The sequence below is a fragment of the Thalassophryne amazonica genome, chromosome 6 (genome assembly GCF_902500255.1).
Source record: "Thalassophryne amazonica chromosome 6, fThaAma1.1, whole genome shotgun sequence".
Taxonomy (NCBI): Eukaryota; Metazoa; Chordata; class Actinopteri; order Batrachoidiformes; family Batrachoididae; genus Thalassophryne; species Thalassophryne amazonica.
The window spans coordinates 125,207,588-125,227,758 of record NC_047108.1 but is presented as its reverse complement, the minus strand read 5'-3'; the positions used below and the strand labels follow the sequence as shown (position 1 = coordinate 125,227,758).

General features: G+C 41.9%; 1 protein-coding gene across 2 annotated transcripts in view; it reads left to right on the top strand.

The window, feature by feature from the left end:
• The window catches only part of ada (adenosine deaminase), an 88,442-nt gene extending 68,271 nt beyond the window's left edge, over positions 1–20,171 (top strand). Inside the window, exons 4-10 of one of the 2 annotated variants that reach the window (XR_004561444.1) lie at positions 2,387–2,511; positions 7,076–7,147; positions 11,806–11,907; positions 17,437–17,504; positions 17,589–17,718; positions 18,043–19,700; positions 19,756–20,171. Coding sequence is in view for 1 of the 2 variants with exons in the window: in XM_034173365.1 (XP_034029256.1) it covers positions 2,387–2,511; positions 7,076–7,147; positions 11,806–11,907; positions 17,437–17,504; positions 17,589–17,718; positions 18,043–18,147 (602 nt within the window). In the remaining variant the exon portion in view is untranslated. Of the gene's footprint in view, positions 1–2,386; positions 2,512–7,075; positions 7,148–11,805; positions 11,908–17,436; positions 17,505–17,588; positions 17,719–18,042 lie in introns of both variants that reach the window. The other variant, XM_034173365.1, reaches the window with a different exon arrangement.

Sequence of the window (20,171 nt, the reverse complement as noted above, 5' to 3'; positions counted from 1 at the left end):
GTAAGTTGGAGAGGAAATGGCGTCTCACTAATTTAGAAGATCTTCACTTAGCCTGGAAAAAGAGTCTGTTGCTCTATAAAAAAAAAAGCCCTCCGTAAAGCTAGACATCTAACTATTAGAGAAAAAATTACTCATAACCATCCCAAAGATGTATCGTTATCTTTGGCTGCTTTCAGTAATGCCGGTATTTGGCTAGACTCTTTCTCTCCGATTGTTCTGTCTGAGTTATTTTCATTAGTTACTTCATCCAAACCATCAACATGTCTATTAGACACCATTCCTACCAGGCTGCTCAAGGAAGCCCTACCATTAATTAATGCTTCGATCTTAAATATGATCAATCTAACTTTATTAGTTGGCTATGTACCACAGGCTTTTAAGGTGGCAGTAATTAAACCATTACTTAAAAAGCCATCACTTGACCCAGCTATCTTAGCTAATTATAGGCCAATCTCCAACCTTCCTTTTCTCTCAAAAATTCTTGAAAGGGTAGTTGTAAAACAGCTAACTGATCATCTGCAGAGGAATGGTCTATTTGAAGAGTTTGTCAGGTTTTAGAATTCATCATAGTACAGAAACAGCATTAGTGAAGGTTACAAATGATCTTCTTATGGCCTCAGACAGTGGACTCATCTCTGTGCTTGTTCTGTTAGACCTCAGTGCTGCTTTTGATACTGTTGACCATAAAATTTTATTACAGAGATTAGAGCAAGCCATAGGTATTAAAGGCACTGCGCTGCGGTGGTTTGAATCATATTTATCTAATAGATTACAATTTGTTCATGTAAATGGGGAGTCTTCTTCACAGACTAAGGTTAATTATGGAGTTCCACAAGGTTCTGTGCTAGGACCAATTTTATTCACTTTATACATGTTTCCCTTAGGCAGTATTATTAGACAGCATTGCTTAAATTTTCATTGTTACGCAGATGATACCCAGCTTTATCTATCCATGAAGCCAGAGGACACACACCAATTAGCTAAACTGCAGGATTGTCTTACAGACATAAAGACAGGATGACCTCTAATTTCCTGCTTTTAACTCAGATAAAACTGAAGTTATTGTACTTGGCCCCACAAATCTTAGAAACATGGTGTCTAACCAGATCCTTACTCTGGATGGCATTACCCTGACCTCTAGTAATACTGTGAGAAATCTTGGAGTCATTTTTGATCAGGATATGTCATTCAATGCGCATATTAAACAAATATGTAGGACTGCTTTTTTGCATTTGCGCAATATCTCTAAAATTAGAAAGGTCTTGTCTCAGAATGATGCTGAAAAACTAATTCATGCATTTATTTCCTCTAGGCTGGACTATTGTAATTCATTATTATCAGGATGTCCTAAAAGTTCCCTGAAAAGCCTTCAGTTAATTCAGATTGCTGCAGCTAGAGTGCTGACAGGGACTAGAAGGAGAGAGCATATCTCACCCATATTGGCCTCTCTTCATTGGCTTCCTGTTAATTCTAGAATAGAATTTAAAATTCTTCTTCTTACTTATAAGGTTTTGAATAATCAGGTCCCATCTTATCTTAGGGACCTCATAGTACCACATCACCCCAATAGAGCGCTTCACTCTCAGACTGCAGGCTTACTTGTAGTTCCTAGGGTTTGTAAGAGTAGAATGGGAGGCAGAGCCTTCAGCTTTCAGGCTCCTCTCCTGTGGAACCAGCTCCCAATTCAGATCAGGGAGACAGACACCCTCTCTACTTTTAAGATTAGGCTTAAAACTTTCCTTTTTGCTAAAGCTTATAGTTAGGGCTGGATCAGGTGACCCTGAGCCATCCCTTAGTTATATGCTGCTATAGACTTAGACTGCTGGGGGGTTCCCATGATGCACTGAGTGTTTCTTTCTCTTTTTGCTCTGTATGCACCACTCTGCATTTAATCATTAGTGATCGATCTCTGCTCCCCTCCACAGCATGTCTTTTTCCTGGTTCTCTCCCTCAGCCCCAACCAGTCCCAGCAGAAGACTGCCCCTCCCTGAGCCTGGTTCTGCTGGAGGTTTCTTCCTGTTAAAAGGGAGTTTTTCCTTCCCACTGTTGCCAAGTGCTTGCTCACAGGGGGTCGTTTTGACCGTTGGGGTTTTTCCGTAATTATTGTATGGCCTTGCCTTACAATATAAGGTGCCTTGGGGCAACTGTTTGTTGTGATTTGGCGCTATATAAATAAAATTGATTTGATACCCAAAACATATCCATGATTAATTAATTAGGCTCATTCCAACCTCTATGCACCCTACATCTCACTTCTCACTCAGATTACACACCTTCTGAGGAACAAAGTGTAAGTGGAGATGCACTTGTGCAATGCAGTCTGAACCATGCGCCATGAATCGTCATGGTAGGGGCCTAAGTGTTGGTGTTTTGTTTCTCCTTTCAGGCTGGTCCATGGAGGTAGTAGAGCTGTGTAAGAAATATCGTCATGAGGGGGTGGTGGCCATTGACCTGGCAGGAGATGAGTTGCTGAATTGTGAAACCTGCCCGGGACACATGAAAGCTTATGAGGTGAGAGTGTCAAAACCAAAATGTGTCGTTAATAGAATAGAATAGAATAATTCTTTATTGTCCACCGAGGTGGAAAATTGTCTTCGGCTCACCGGCACCAAAAAGACAACACTAAAATACAAACATTGTCATACAGAAAAACGTATAATAGGCACAAGAACCTTTGGCCAGAGGAGCTCAGCCGTGCCTCCCGGACTTCAGGAGCTCAGACTGACAGGACAGAGGATGAGAGCCGTCTGCCAGGACTCTCTGAGCTCGTCCTCGTCCTGTCAGTGGAAATGTGGGCCAGGGGCTTCTGGGGTTTTCCCCGCCAATTTTCCCCGCCATTTTTACAATTCTCTTTAGTTTGTTCTTACACTTGCACTTGCAGGCCTCGAACTCAGCTCTGTCTTCAGCTTGCTTCCACTGAGCATCAGGTAGGCCTTCAGGGTGCTGCTGAGGGCATCTTCAGGACTGGGATTGAGTGGCAATATCCATGTTTCATCTGCATGAATGGATAAAAACTCACTGCCCTGGACTTCTTTGATGATTTCCTCCGTCACAGCAGACAGCATACAGTCCAGCAGCTCACTTTTCACCATTTTTGAGGTCCCCTTGAATACTGTGGTGTTCTCTAGGTGCTCTTTCAACACCCCGTCAAGAGAGGCAACGAAGTCCACCAAGCCACGGAAAATCCCAGAGTTGTCTGAGCTCTTGCTCCCATCATGACTTCTTAGAACCAACTCAAAGGCTCCACAAAGTTTAACACAGTTTATTATTCCAGACAGAATGTGTCAGTGCTAATCCTGTAGCCTTCACCGAGCTGTTCAGCTATGCTGTGCTGTCCAAAAAAATGTCAGACTTAAACAGTTGTCTAGCTGGCTTCTCGTGCCGTTTGCATTTCTCGGAGAGGTGCTTCAGGTCTTGAACTCCCGCTGTCGTCACAACACATCAGTGCCGAGAGTTCAAAACAGCAAACAGGGAGAGCAATAAAAGGCGTTACTCACACCGCAGCCTGCTAGTCAGCTCCGCTTAGCACAGCAAGAGCGAGAGAAGCCCGGAGTGTAAACTCGCCCTCGATCACTTAACTGTATCAGGTCCGAGCTCCTTTATCCTCTTTATCTCTTCCAGTGAACGCCTTGAGAAGTTTTCTGTGGCTCTACTAGCTGCCATTTTTGACACTGGTAGGAGAGAGAAAGGGCGTGTACGATTGCTGCGGATGAGTAAATGACATCTGCTGCAGAGATGATGTGCATATGATTGATGGTGCTAATTGTCCAGTCACATGAGGAAAACAAACAATAAAACAATATAATTTGCTGTCAATAAAAAAAAAAAATTGGAGTGTCCGAGGCGCAGTTCTGTGTGCCCCGCAGGCAAAATTGAGGCAGCCAATCAGAGAAAAGCATCAGGTCACGTGCTGGGCAAAAGTTCAAGGCTTAGCATTGACTCCTGTTATACTGGTGCCCCTCCGTTCATAAATTACGTATTCAAAACATCGTAGCTATTAATTCATACATTGTGAAACTCCTTTTATTAAATGACAGGTGCTGACAGGCTGTCATTTTGTGGTAAATGCTTATTTAAAATTTTAATATAATGACAAACTTTCCTATGTTTTGTAGATTTTTCTCTGTCAAATTTCAGACGGGGTAGCGCCCCCTATTGACAACCTGCCAATGGTAGCGCCACCGACAGTTCTGGAGTGGTAAAGATTTGTACGAGCCAATGCTGGATATGAAATGTGCAGGCCTCCAACAACACACTTTAAGGATTCGCTCCTTCATGTGTAGTTTTAATAGTTTTGCTGCTCCGTCTCATTTTTGTCAAAAAGCAGCAATATTGTTTATCATTCTTTTAAATATGGGTGGATATTTCATTTCACCAGCAGTGAGTCTAGATGTCAGTGTTCGGGTGTGAGATTATGTAGACATTTGTGACATACACTAAATCCCCCCCCCCCCCCCCCCCCCAATCAGAGTAAAAATGATTACTCTGTTAAATGAGCAAAACGTGACCATTTATTTATTTATCTTCATCTAAATAAGATGTATATAATATAGCAGTAGTCCAATTTCCGCTGACACCCTGTTGGCCAACTGCACCGGTGTCTGTCGTTGTTCACCTGTCGCAGACCGAACGGCCCACCCCGCCTTCACTGCACATGCGTCATATCGGACCATAGCAGCTCGTCTGAGACTGAGTCTCTTCACCCAAAGCAATTTAAAGGACTAATGTGATTATTAACCATTAGATGACAAAGTAAAACCTCTTAAATCATTCTTAAGTCAATTTTAAGGAGAAACCAGGCAATAATCTGTGAGTTGCGACTGACGCTTAGAAATGACGGAGGCGCAGTGAACACAGCATCAGCAGCTTGTCTGGCTGTGGTGCTCTGATCGCTTCCTCCGTTTTTCATTATGAAATAATGCTGAATTGATGTGGAACTGATTGTTGTGCAAAAGCTTCAGATATATGTCGCTGAGTTAGAAGATGACTGGAGGCAGTTTGAAGCAGAAATGAGGTGATAATCAGTGAACTGCAGCTGACGCACAGAAATGACACTTGCACAGTGAAGGCAGGGGGGACCGATTTTTAGGGGGGACCATTCAGTCTGCAACGCCGGGCCTTAACTGATACGTTATGGAAATTAGATTTGTACTCTGTATCTCTAATTTTGTAGCACGTTTTACACCAGATGCCCTTCCTGACGCAACCGTCGTCATTTATCCAGGCTTGGGACTGGCACTCAGAATGTACTGGCTGCACATTTATTTATTTTTATATATATATATATATAATGTGTGTGTCAAATGCAGAAAGTAAAACAGTGAATGAAGCTATTGTAGATTCTGTCATTTAAGTTTTGGAAATAAAATAAATTTTTCCCAGTCACAACACAGTACAAGGTTCAGTCATTAGTCAATAATTGCATAAAATCAATGTTCTGGAAGTTCTGTGTGATTGTGCTACAACTATCATATACTCACAATGTTTCCTAATGCGTTTTCATGATTTTTCTTTTTTCATTTTATTGTTTCCTGTTCTGCTTTATTTGTTGTACCTATGGACGGAGTGACAAACTGTTGTGATTCATCAGGGAATTGCAATTGCAGTTTTAGCGTGGCAGAGTAAATGCTGACTGTCCATTAGAATAAAAAAAACAGTAAATAGAAGAAATGTGAATATTCTGTTAAATGTGCAATAAAACATATTTTAAATATGCTCAGAGACTCAAGCCATCAGCACAATAAATTTGGTTTTGACTGGATCCAAACTGCAGACTTCTACATACTTATTTGCCTTTATTCATTCTGATGATATAGAATTCATTAATGTATATTTATTTCTGAATAAATCTTAAATTCTGTTATTAAAATAAAGGGATGTTAATAATTCTAACAAGGACTGTAGATGATATGCAGGTATAAATTCAGATCAGATAATCACTAATATTCTTGTAGTTCTGCAAGATCTCCTGGTGTTGTGACCTTTTCACAAACTCCTTTTTGAGGCTGGTTTCTGTCGACCTTCCCGCTAAGTAAAAACCATTCTGTACGGTCGACAATGACTGTAATAACACATTCATATTGTGTTCAGTTGTACTCTTCTGTTAAACAAGTTTGACTTTCAAATAAAGGCCTTGGGTGGTTTTCCTCACATCACCACACGGCTGCTCCAGCAAACACGCCAAAGAAGGTGCCTGGTTCAACATGTGTGTTGTTGACTCACCCGTCAGGTGACGTCTTCCCTAAAAAAAAAAAAAAAAAATTATTTCATGAGTGCTGGTTCTTGAAAATAAAACCAATGAATGAGCTTTAAAGTAGAATATGTCACAACTTCTTGGAACATGTCTGTTTCCACATTGCTGTGCGGCTGGACATTCCCGTCAGTCCAGTCTCCAGCCCTTTGTTTTACAGCAGTGTGACTGTTTGTGTTTGAGTGGAGTGCTGATCTGCTTTCCAACTCTGTCCAGACATTTCTACAGGCACAGATACAGAATTTAAATTCATATCCACCGCAGAGCAGTTTCAGGTTCGGCGCCTTGCTCAAGGGCACTTCTACACAAAGGCAGGAGTAACAGATTTAATATTCTGATCTACTGGTTGGACACCAACTCAGTCTATCCAGTGAATTACTGCTCCCAGACATGTTGCGCAATAAAATATAACCAGCTTCTTTCCCAGTGTCAGCAGCAACTTGCATAACAGCTCAACCACCCCAGCAATGAAAATTCTGATTTCAAGTTCCATGAAGACAAATCTGAGTTTAACTGATTATTAACTGAAGGAAGAAGTCAAAGAACAAGAGTCCATGCTAATACTGAGTTGTCTCAACCTTTAGATTTGTAAGTAAGATTATCGCCTTGAGAATTTTAAATATCATCCCAGGTACAGTGTAAAACTCTTGTTAATGTTTACTTTTATGACATATGTGAACAAAGTAGCTCCTATTTTCCTCCAAACAAAGTGAACTTAGAAGCTTGTCGATAATAAGATTCCTCAGCAGGAACTGCAACAATGTTGATTTGAAAACCAGATGCTGGGCTGCTGCTGATGTGCTCTGTGATTAATATTGTTAACAGGAAGCAGTGCGCTCTGGGATCCATAGAACAGTTCATGCAGGAGAGGTGGGCCCTCCGTCTGTGGTGAAGGAGGTAAGATATCCAATAAGTAACATTTTCTGAGAAGTTTATGATCATCTGGAGGCATCAGAGAGGAGGATGGTGAGGAAACTGCTCAGCATCCTGGACAGCACTTCCCACCCCCTGCATGTCACGCTAACATATCAGACTGTATAATTCCTCTCCCTTCTGCAGGATGACTACATAATGAACAGTTATTCAGTTACTCAGTTATGTGCAATATTTTCTTGTGCAAATGTCTTCCAGTCATTTCATATAAATTTGTTGTACTTACTGTTTAAAAAAAAGTTCACACTTTAGGTACTCTGGCAAAATAATTTCCTACACCATGAATAAAGTTATCTTATCCCAGTTCCTGTGCTAGCAACAGCGTGGGACTTGGACACCAAAACGTCCAGCTGGTTAGTCCAGCCCCGCCAGCTTTTGGAAAACAATAAACCAAGCACAAAAAATGCTGTCATACTGTGCCTCATGTTATGTGGGCCGCTGAAGAGGAGGTACTGCTGGCCCACCACCACCAGAGGGCGCCCTGCTTGGAGTGCGGGCTCCAAGCACGAGAGGGCGCCAGACCCAGAAGAAGTGACAGCTGTCACTCATCGCACCAGCTGTCACTCATCTACACCACTTTATAAGCCGGACTGCAACTCCACCTCCTCGCCGAGAAATCAACTACCGAAGAGGTAATTTTCTCTGCGGACTCATATCATTGAGTGATAATCTGAACTTCTCTTGCAGCCGTTATCCTGTGGTGTTCGTCCTTATCTGTGGGATTGGTGTTTGGTGTGACAGCGACGGCTTCGCCTCACACCCCAAACCAGATAAGTGGATTAAACAGGAGCTGCACGAGTGTGTGATTGGAGGTGGAGGTGCTCCCTCCTAACTGAGTGCAGACTGTGGATTACTGAGTGTGCGGACTCACACTCATTCATCTTGTCTTTGCTTTCTGCCAGCAGTACCAGGGTCGACAGCCAAAGACAGAGGCCACCTAGGGACTCGGGACTTGGCGGCTCCAGTGTTCTTCAGACCGTTGGTGGTGGAAGCCGTGTGGGACGCGGCTTCTCTCTCGTCGGGGGTCTTCTATCTTCGAGCCTGCCCACACATCACCTGGTGTTAATTGACTTTACAAATTTTGTGTATTTCATTGTGTGTTGTCACAACATTAAATTGTTACTTTTTGGCTTATTCATTGTCCGTTCATTTGCGCCCCCTGTTGTGGGTCCGTGCTACGACACCTTGCCAACACCTCACCCAAATAAAAAAAAAAGAGCACATCATGACTAATACCAATCCTAGAAGCAACTGTTTTGTCTATGTAATATCCCAAAGGCATGTCTGCCACCTGCTGGATGATTAGTGGATGCTGGATTTTTATTTATTTATTTATTTGTTTGTTTGTCACAGCTTTTGGCTGCCTCCAATTGTTCAGGGTCCCCACGGTGGATTTGGTACAGATCCACATTCCATCAGGTCTGCACAGAGCAGCTTGACTGTGATTGGTTCATGCTGGATGCATTATGAAAAACCACAAACAGCTGTGATGCTTACATGTACAGTAGTGTTCAGAATAATAATAGTGCTATGTGACTAAAAAGATTAATCCAGGTTTTGAGTATATTTCTTATTGTTACATGGGAAACAAGGTACCAGTAGATTCTCACAAATCCAACAAGACCAAGCATTCATGATATGCACACTCTTAAGGCTATGAAATTGGGCTATTAGTAAAAAAAAAAGTAGAAAAGGGGGTGTTCACAATAATAGTAGTTGGCATTCAGTCAGTGAGTTCGTCAATTTTGTGGAACAAACAGGTGTGAATCAGGTGTCCCCTATTTAAGGATGAAGCAGCACCTGTTGAACATGCTTTTCCTCTTTGAAAGCCTGAGGAAAATGGGACGTTCAAGACATTGTTCAGAAGAACAGCGTAGTTTGATTAAAAAGTTGGTTGGAGAGGGGAAAACTTATATGCAGGTGCAAAAAATTATAGGCTGTTCATCTACAATGATCTCCAATGCTTTAAAATGGGGAAAAAAAAGAAAAAAAAAAAAGACGCGTGGAAGAAATTGAAAGAACCATCAAAATGGATAGAAGAATACAAGAATGGCAAAGGCTCACCCATTGATCAGCTCCAGGATGATCAAAGACAGTCTGGAGTTACCTGTAAGTGCTGTGACAGTTAGAAGACGCCTGTGTGAAGCTAATTTATTTGCAAGAATCCCCCGCAAAGTGCCTCTGTTAAATAAGATGTGCAGAAGAGGTTACAATTTGCCAAAGAACACAACTGGCCTAAAGAGAAATGGAGGAATATTTTGTGGACTGATGAGAGTAAAATTGTTCTTTTTGGGGCCAAGGGTTGCATACAGTTTGTGAGACGACCCACAAACTCTGAATTCAAGCCACAGTTCACAGTGAAGACAGTGAAGCATGGTGGTGCAAGCATCATGATATGGGCATGTTTCTCCTACTATGGTGTTGGCCCTATATATCGCATACCAGGTATCATGGATCAGTTTGGATATGTCAAAATACTTGAAGAGGTCATGTTGCCTTATGCTGAAGAGGACATGCCCTTGAAATGGGTGTTTCAACAAGACAATGACCCCAAGCACACTAGTAAACCAGCAAAATCTTGGTTCCAAGCCAACAAAATTAATGCCTCGCAGATGCGAAGAAATCATGAAAAACTGTGGTTATACAACTACGAGGGCTGTCCATAAAGTATAGGTCCTTTTTATTTTTTTCAAAAACTATATGGATTTCATTCATATGTTTTTATGTCAGACATGCTTGCACCCTCGTGCGCATGCGCGAGTTTTTCCACGCCTGCCGGTGACGTCATTCGCCTGTGAGCACTCCTTGTGGGAGGAGTCGTCCAGCCCCTCGTCGGAATTCCTTTGTCTGAGAAGTTGCTGAGAGACTGGCCCTTTGTTTGATCAAAATTTTTCTAACCTGTGAGACACATCGAAGTGGACACGTTCGAAAAATTAAGCTGGTTTTCAGTGAAAATTTTAACAGCTGATGAGAGATTTTGAGGTGATTCTGTCGCTTTAAAGGACTTTCACAGGTGCGAACGTCGTGGCAGCGCTCTCAGGCAGTTCTCCAGCCTGTTTCAAGCTTAAAACCTCCACAGTTCAGGCTCTATTGATCACAGGACGTCGTGAGAGAACAGAGAAGTTTCAGAAGAAGTTGGTTTTCAGCATTTTATCCGGATATTCCACTGTTAAAGGAGATTTTTTAATGAAAGACTGCGGACGGGTCCGCGCGTCGGACGCAGCCGACGCGGCGCGGCAGCACAGGAAAAACACCTCCATGTTGATAACCATTTGTTAAAATCCAGTTGGCTTTTGATGGCTTTCAGTGGAGTGAGTATATGAGAAATTGTTTATCAGCTGGAGATGTTCCGTGTCCTCAAGGCTTCCAAAAGAGGTGTTTTTCCTGTGGCGGAGCGTCGCGGCGGCTGCGAGCCCACGCTGCAATCCGCCCGCACGTCTTTCATTAAAAAAATCTCCTTTAACAGTGGAATATCCGGATAAAATGCTGAAACCGACTTCTTCTGAAACTTCTCTGTTCTCTCACGACGTCCTGGATCAATAGAGCCTGAAATGTGGAGGTTTTCAGCTTGAAACAGGCTGACGACAGCGCCTGAGAGCGCTGCGCGACGTCTCGCACCGTGGGAAGTCCTTAAAGCGACAGTATCACCTCAAAATCTCTTATCAACTGTTAAAATTTTCACTGAAGACCAGCTTAATTTTTCGAACCATGTCCACTTCGATGTGTCTCACAGGTTTAGAAAAAATTTTGATCAAACAAAGCGCCAGTCTCTCAGCAACTTCTCAGACAAAGGAATTGCGACGAGGGGCTGGACGACTCCTCCCACAAGGAGTGCTCACAGGCGAATGACGTCACCGGCAGGCGTAGAAAAACTCGCGCATGCGCAGGAGGGTTCAAGCATGTCTGACGTAAAAACATATGAATGAAATCCATATAGTTTTTGAAAAAAATAAAAAGGACCTATACTTTACGGACAGACCTCGTAAATACTAGTTTAGTGATTCACAGGATTGCTAAAAAAGCAGTTTGAACATAATAGTTTTGAGTTTGTAGCGTCAACAGCAGATGCTACTGTTATTGTGAACACCCCCTTTTCTACTTTTTTTTACTTATAGCCCAATTTCATAGCCTTAAGAGTGTGCATATCATGAATGCTTGGTCTTGTTGGATTTGTGAGAATCTACTGAATCTACTGGTACCTTGTTTCCATGTAACAATAAGAAATATACTCAAAACCTGGATTAATCTTTTTAGTCACCTGGCACTACTATTATTCTGAAGACTACTGTAGTTTGTCTGCCACCTGGTGAGACGTTGGGCGCGTTGTGACCTCCCTCTCTTGATGAACCTCTGTCACCAATGAAGCAAAAACATGAAGGGAGACAAAATCATATTCGGTGATGGCATAATGCAATCTCCATTCTCACCACTAGATGACAGTAAATAGTACACACTGTAGCTGTAAGATGATAAAAAAAAAATTGTATTCTGTCTCACTGTAAGTGTGAAGAACTCTTTCTTCAAGGAGGTCAGTCTTCAAAGTATGGTGTGTCTGCTGATAAATGCAACAAAGTGTCTCTATTTGGTTTACAATTTCCAACCCTGCACATTTGATTTTTCAGGCTGTGGAAGTGCTGAAAGCTGAACGGGTTGGACATGGTTACAGAACGCTGGAAGATGAACATCTGTACAAGCAGCTGTTGGCTCTAAATATGCACTTTGAGGTGAGGAAGCAGCACAGTGACAGGATCAACAGCCGAGTTGCCAACAAGACAAATATTTCTGCCGTGCAGGTTATATTACAGTCTGGTCAAGACCATATCGAGTCAACTTTCATAGCACACTGAAAACAACTCCTATTGAGCAAAGTGCTGAAAAGAGGCATAAATAGATAAAAGGCAAGACAACAAAGGTGTATAATGTTATTCATTAACATTAAATACAAATACACAGGACACTTGAAGCAAAGTAAAACACAGGCCATAGGTCAAATGGAGTGACTAGATATTGCAAGTGAGTTCAGGCTAAATAAACACAAATTCTGAATAGAAGGACCAGGTCCGGGACCATGTGCTAGTGTCGTGCTTCACTGCATTAGCATCCACCATGGTAGACAAGTGGTCCATCCCAACCAAACTGGTCCATCCCAATCTCCTGATCTCATCATCTGCATCTGTTACCACCCTGACCTGCTGCAGGTCCTTTCCAGCTCTGTCCCTTTGTCTGGCCAGTCGGTACAAGTCCTTTTCTCCTTCCTTACTATTCATCTTCTTGTACATGCCTTGTCCTTAGATTTTCACACTTCTCTTTTTGCCTTACACTGCATCGCCTTGTACGGTTGTCTACTTTCTTCATCTCTCCGACTATCCCAAAACTTTTTGCCAACCTCTTTCTCCTTATGATTTCCTGAACATCTTCATTCCACTACCAAGTCTCCTTCTCTTCCTTCCACTGTCCAGATGTCACACCTAGTACCTTCCTAGTTGTCTCCCTCGCCATGTCTGCAGTACTTTTCCAGTTGTCCAAAATTGCTTCCCCTCATCCAGTGCTTCTCTCACCTGCTCACTGAATTTCACACAACAGTCTTCCTCCTTCAGCTTCCACCATCTGATCCTTTGAGGTTTCATTCACTCTCTTCTTTACCTTTAAAGTCATCCTACAAACAACCATCCTGTGCTGTCTAGCTACACTCCCTCCTGCCACCACCTTACAGGCTCTAATTTCTTTTAGCTTGCATCTCCTATAAAGAATGTAGTCCACCTGTGTGCACCTTCCTCCACTCTTATATGTTACCCTGTGCTCCTCCCTTTTCTTAAAGTAGGTATTCACCACAACCATTTCCATCCTTTTTGCAAAATCAACTACCATCTGTCCTTCACCATTCCTGTCCTTGATACCATCTCTACCCATTACTTCCTCATCACCTCTGTTCCCTTCACCAACATGCCCATTGAAGTCCGCTACTATCACTACTCTTTCATGCTTGGGCACACTCTCCACCACCTCATCTAACTCACTCCAGAAATCTACCTGTGGGGCATATGCACTGATGATATTCATCATCACCCCTTCAATTTCCAACTTAACACTAATCACCCTGTCAGACACTCGCTTGACCTCCAAGACACTCTTAACCAGTGGTGGGCACAGATCCACTAACCGCTGATTAGCAAAGCAAACTTTCTTGTTAGTGGATGAGCTTTTCAGATAACTTCAGAAACCATCAGCGGACAAATTAGCTTAGAATAAATTTAGTTCTGATAACTTTTATGCTGCGTTCACGCGACGCCACAATTTGCGTCTCTCGCCTGGCGATGGACGTGCCACCATCGCCCGGTGTGTTGCTCTGCTTTCACTGCAAAAATTCGCCCCAATGCATCATCAAATAGGAGGAGCTTCCATTCCGCTTGCCGTCAAGTCAACATGGCGGACCTTGATCACATGGAGCGAGTTGCTGTGCTCTATTTGTTGTGGAAAGCTGACAAACATCGCCAGCGGCGCCATCCCTGGGTTCACAACATCCTCATGACATGTTCCCAGTTCGGGGAGTTTCATCATTTGCTGCAGGAGCTGCGTCTGGATGACGGCCACTTTCAGCGGTACTTCCACCTCTCCAGAACCCAGTTTGAGGACCTCCTGTCCCGTTTGTGTGCGCACATGCAAACAAATTAAAAAAAAAAACCTGGCTGCTGCAGTTCCTTGCTCTCCTCTCCAGCTCTATCATAATTGTGTTATAAACCAGTCACCATTGGTTTTATTATACATCTGTGTAGTTAATAAAATTACCTTGCGGACGATTCATTTGCGCGCACACGTGTAAAAAAAACAAAACAAAAAAAAAAACTAGATGCTCACTCTCCCCTCAAACTCTGTCATAATTGTGAAATAAAGGACAAAGGGGACATAAGTCCTGCTCACGGGCTGGCTGCCAGAGACAGGACATGTCCACATCAAGTATAAACTCCAGACATCTCCACATCACTACATATCCAGTCACTGAGTGGTCATCGCGATGCGACAAGATGAAAAAGTTCAGATTTTTCAACTTGGGGAGGAGGGCAACGCGACGCGATATCGTGCCACAAACGTGCTAATCGCTCAAAATCACTTGTGTCCATTGCGTCGTGTTGCATGGCTTGAACTTTTGTGGCGCCATAATGTGTCCTTCCATAGGGATTGCATGGCAACCTGTCACCACCGTCGCTCGTGTCGCGTGCAGTGTGAACGCGCCATTAGACCGCTAACGTTTGTGCAAAAAAAAGTGAAAAACATTTATAAACCCTGTTGGCTCCTGCCTGCTACGTATTTTTCAGCAGCAAGGAGGCTATGAGGTGCTGAACTCAACTATACCCCAGCAGAAGGAGCCTGGCCACCAAGCTGTCCCAAAAAAAGTCATTTTCCTTGACAGCATAGAGTGGTCCATCCATGAGATGTCTTGAAAAAAAAGAAGGTTTGACTTATTGTTTTGATGTTTAAATCAAATTAATCTGGATAGAATAACTACATTAATGTCAACTCTGTCGTTTGTGCAAAGTGAAACTATAAGGCATATCATTTAATTTTAAAATAATGCACTAATTCTGAAGTTTTGAACATTTAGCACACACAAATGCCCAAAGGGATTATGGGTAAACTGAGCTGTTTTGCAAATGTCTTTTTTTTTTTTTTTTTTACCAATGAAAAAAATGGCAGATATTACAAAACCTCATTTATTTATAAACACCAACACACGTTACGTTAAGTTGTGTTGTTTTTTACATAGAATGACTGAGTCAACCAATCAGTGTGAGCGGATGCTCGGTTTACCCATAATCCCTTTGGGCATCTGTGTGTTAATATTCATAATTTCAGAATTAATGTATTATTTTAAAATTAACAGATGTGTTATATTTTCACTTTGTACAAATGACAGAGTTGACATTAATGTAGTTAATCTATCTGGATTAATTTGATTTAGGGTTAGGGTTAGCATCTTGATATGGCACACCTGTGAGGTGGGATGGATTATCTCAGCAAAGGAGAAGTGCTCACTATCACAGATTTAGACTGGTTTGTGAACAATATTTGAGAGAAATGGTGATATTGTGTATGTGGAAAAAGTTTTAGATCTTTGAGTTCATCTCATACAAAATGGGAGCAAAACCAAAAGTGTTGCGTTTATATTTTTGTTGAGTGTACTTAGATCTTCTTTGCACTTTTTTATTTTAAATAAAGACACGGGAACAAACAGAACAAAGGTTTAGACAAAGTCAGGATGCCAGGAAGAGAATGGTTTTAATTAACCAGAGTTATGACAGGTCAAACTTTCAAAACCATCAAACTAGTAGTTCTAATGTTACACCTGTTCAATTGCTTATTAACACAAAGAGCTAATCAGCCCATCACGTGGCAGCAAATCAATGCATTTAGGCATCTAGATGTGGTGAAGACGACTTGCTGAAGTTCAAACCAAGCATCAAAATGGTGAAGAAAGGGGATTTAAGTGAATTTGAACGTCGCATGGTTGTTTGCGTCAGAGGGGCTGATCTGAGTATTTCAGAAACTGCTGATCTACTGGGATTTTCACATACAGTAGTGTTCAGAATAATAGTAATGCTATGTGACTAAAAAGATTAATCCAGGTTTTGAGTATATTTCTTATTGTTACATGGGAAACAAGGTACCAGTAGATTCAATAGATTCTCACAAATCCAACAAGACCAAGCATTCATGATATGCACACTCTTAAGGCTATGAAATTGGGCTATTAGTAAAAAAAAAAGTAGAAAAGAGGGTGTTCACAATAATAGTAGCATCTGCTGTTGACGCTACAAACTCAAAACTATTATGTTCAAACTGCTTTTTTTAGCAATCCTGTGAATCACTAAACTAGTATTTAGTTGTATAACCACAGTTTTTCATGATTTCTTCACATCTGCGAGGCATTAATTTTGTTGGTTTGGAACCAAGATTTTGCTGGTTTACTAGTGTGTTTGGGGTCATTGTCTTGTTGAAACACCCATTTCAAGGGCATGTCCTCTTCAGCATAAGGCAACATGACCTCTTCAAGTATTCTGATATATCCAAACTGATCCATGATACCTGGCATGCGATATATAGGCCCAGCACCATAGTAGGAGAAACATGCCCATATCATGATGCTTGCACCACCATGCTTCACTGTCTCACTGTGAACTGTGGCTTGAATTCAGAGTTTGGGGGTCGTCTCACAAACTGTCTGTGGCCCTTGGACCCCAAAAAGAACAATTTACTCTCATCAGTCCATAAAATATTCCTCCATTTCTCTTTAGGCCAGTTGATGTGTTCTTTGGCAAATTGTAACCTCTTCTGCACGTCTTTTATTTAACAGAGGGACTTTTTAATCAAACTACGCTGTTCTTCTGAACAATGTTTTGAACGTCCCATTTTCCTCAGGCTTTCAAAGAGAAAAGCATGTTCAACAGGTGCTGGCTTCATCCTTAAATATGGGACACCTGATTCACTGACTGAATGCCACACTACTATTATTGTGAACACCCCCTTTTCTACTTTTTTTTACTAATAGCCCAATTTCATACCCTTAAGAGTGTGCATATCATGAATGCTTGGTCTTGTTGGATTTGTGAGAATCTACTAAATCTACGGGTACCTTGTTTCCCATGTAACAATAAGAAATATACTCAAAACCTGGATTAATCTTTTTAGTCACATAGCACTACTATTATTCTGAACACTACTGTACAACCATGTCTAGGGTTTACAGAGAACGGTCTGAAAAAGAGAACACATGCAGGAACCTGCAGTTGTGTGACCATACATGCCTTGTTGATGGCGGGAGAATGGGCAGACTGGTTGATTGGGTGACAGCGTGATGCCGTCACGTCAGTATGGACCAACATTTGAGGAACGTTTCCAACATCTTGTTGAATCTATGCCATGAAGAATTAAGGCAGTTCTGAAGGCAAGAGGGGATTCAACTTAGCACTAGAAAGGTGTACCTAATAAAGTGGCCCATGCGTTTATGTCACACTATTGCTCTGACTGATACATATCTCTGAGTATTTTCTGTGGATATATATTATTTCACCTTGCTAGAGGTGAATATGTGCCTGTATATCAGGACCACTAACACAGTGCCGTCATGCAATATACTGTTTGTTGCAGTTTATTACACCTTTTGAAGTGATACAGTGACCCCTACTGGAGATTTTAATAGCATCACTGGAAGGATGAAAACCCTTCAGTGATTTTCTCTTATATTGCTGTGATTGCAGGTGTGTCCTATTTCCAGTAAGCTCACAAGTGCCTGTGACTCAGATTTTACAAAGCATCCCATCATCACGTGAGTGCAACACTTGGTTTTTAATGCAATACAATGATGTGAAAGCCATTTATTTGCACTTACTTCAATTTGGATTTTGTGCAGGTTCAGGAAGGACAAGGCTAACTACTCTCTGAATACAGATGACCCTTTAATTTTCAACTCCACGCTCAACCTTGACTACAGCATTGCACAGAAATATATGGGTTTCACCGAGGAGGAATTCATAAGAGTGGTGAGCTGAAATGAATAAATCCAGCAGTACTTCACAGGATTAAAGCATCATGATGTGATTTGAAATGATACCGGGGGGTACAGTACAGATGTGATGTGCATTACAATGCTTTGCTAATTAAATCTGGAAGAAAAACTCAAGACGTGCAAGGTGAAACCTCGCATACATTTCTTAAGGTATTTTAAAACGCCTGAAGAATTATCCCGCACATCCAGGATCGACCGGGTTTGCATAATTGCATTTGGGATGCAGTAGATCATCTGCTCCAAAATGAGGTTGTCACGTATTAGCATGCAGATTAAAATCTGGCCTTGTGTTTTCCAGAACATCAATTCTGCACAGGCATGCTTCTTGCCCGAGGGAGAGAAGAAGGAGCTTCTCTACAGACTGTATGAAGCCTATGGGATGATCCAGAGCACAGCCTTTTAAACCACGAGAAGACAGTCCGAGCTAATCCAGGAATAAATATATAGAATCCAGCAAAGTAATTATATGCGTTAAAGGCTTGGGTGTAGGTTTATAGCTACCTACGCCAAACATGGTTGACTGGGAATATGCATTTTACAAAAGGCGAGAAAAGTTGCTCTGTGGTATCCAGGTTGAACGTCATCATGCATAAGATGATGCTCTCCTGGCACCGCTACAATCTTCCATTCTAGCACATGGATATCAATCACACTGGAAGAAGGTCCTTATCGCCGGGACCCATCTTTTTAAAAAAATGCACTAAGCACTATTGATCATTCCCACCCAATGCTATTGTGGATTTCACACCTAGTGCCCATGTGGTCTAAATACTGAACAGAAAGATGCTTGTATGATGGCCTGTGGGTGTGTCGGCCTAAAAATGACGTGTGGTGAGGTGGAGTGCATGTGGATCTTTATCATCTGGCAACAGAACACTGTTGCACCACAGAACAGCTAAAACCTGATCTAAAGTTGAGTGCAGTGTATTTTTGGTATTTACAGAGCACATCACTCAGGCACACCTTACATAAGCAGGTTTACGACATGTAGACCCTGCTTCGATATACAATCGGTAACCACCACATGATACACACACTTGTAGAAAATTACAGAGCTCTGCCTTACTGCTTCACCTCAGGGAGCTTGAGTGGCAGCCATCTGCTAACGCACACAGAAGTTGATGCTAATTAAGAAGAAAAAAAAACCCTCACTGTCCACTTTTGCTAGAGCGCTGTGCGCCTGGTGCACTGTTATTTACTTCATGTTATGCCCCAAACACACCCGAGACTAATGAAGAGAACAAATCCTACCCCTAAACTGCACAAATCTTTTTGACACATGCCAAATGGATTTGCTGTATGCATTTCAGACCATAAATTCACAATATCAGCACACTCTGTCTTTAAAGGAAATGGGGTTTGCCTGTATTGCTGTTACACTTTGCTGGGAGCTGAGTGCATTCTGCTGCTATTGGTACCAGATACGATCCTGCACAGTTTTGACTAGAGCTCAGTGGAGTTCAGTGACCCAATTGCCTTTTGTGAGGACAAGTTCACTGATCTTAACTCCAGAGATGACACTGCCTTTTGTGGACACTGTGGATGACCAGCAGCATTCAAGAAGCTGGGTGAGGACTCAAGAGTGTCTAGACTTGTGAATGTCCAGTCTCCAGGCTTTTAGTAACTTCTTGGAACTGTTCTAAAAGCAGTGTGTGTGTGATGAATGTTAAATCTACTGTGAAATTCACTTTTCCCAGCAGTCACATCTCTGCTTCTGTAAATTCAGCTCAAATGGCACAAGGTCTTTAGACAGGAGTGTATGATACTGAGATGGTACACCATCTATGCAGAAGAATGAAGGTCTAAGCTTTCAGACTTTTGGTGCTAGTTTCAGCATGATTTTGATGTCTTCAGAGAATCCCTGGGTACCACTGGAATGACTGTGTCAAATGAGCGCCGTGTCGTGTTTTCTTGAGCACGATTCAGCAGGTAGTCGCCTTCTTGCTGAAGACTCCGGTGATTTGACCAGGCTGAGAGAAAGTTCTTCTGATCAGTCATCTTTTAGTTTAAGGGAGACCAGAGGTCATTCAGTCCCATCCCTTCAAAAATGTGGCATTTACTGTCATCTTATAAAAGTAACAACACTTCAGGTGAAAAAGGTGAATATCAAACACTGTTTATCTTTCATTTGAACACCAGGTGGCACACTGCCATCACTGAAGTGGAAAAAGCACTGCTCATGTACAGTGTGTGCTTTTACGATTCATTAAAAACTTTTTAAATACGTATTTAGCTATTGCTTGGCTTCACTATAAAGCACTTCCATTGTTCTTACTGCCTCATTTATGACCCCAAGAAGTATGTTTGCTCATTTAAAGCAAAAAAGTGAAGTGGGGGCTTGTTGCAAGTCAACCTGTGTTAAATATCATTTATCACCAATTACAGAAATTGAATTAACAGAAAAAAATAAATATTTTTGCAAGACTG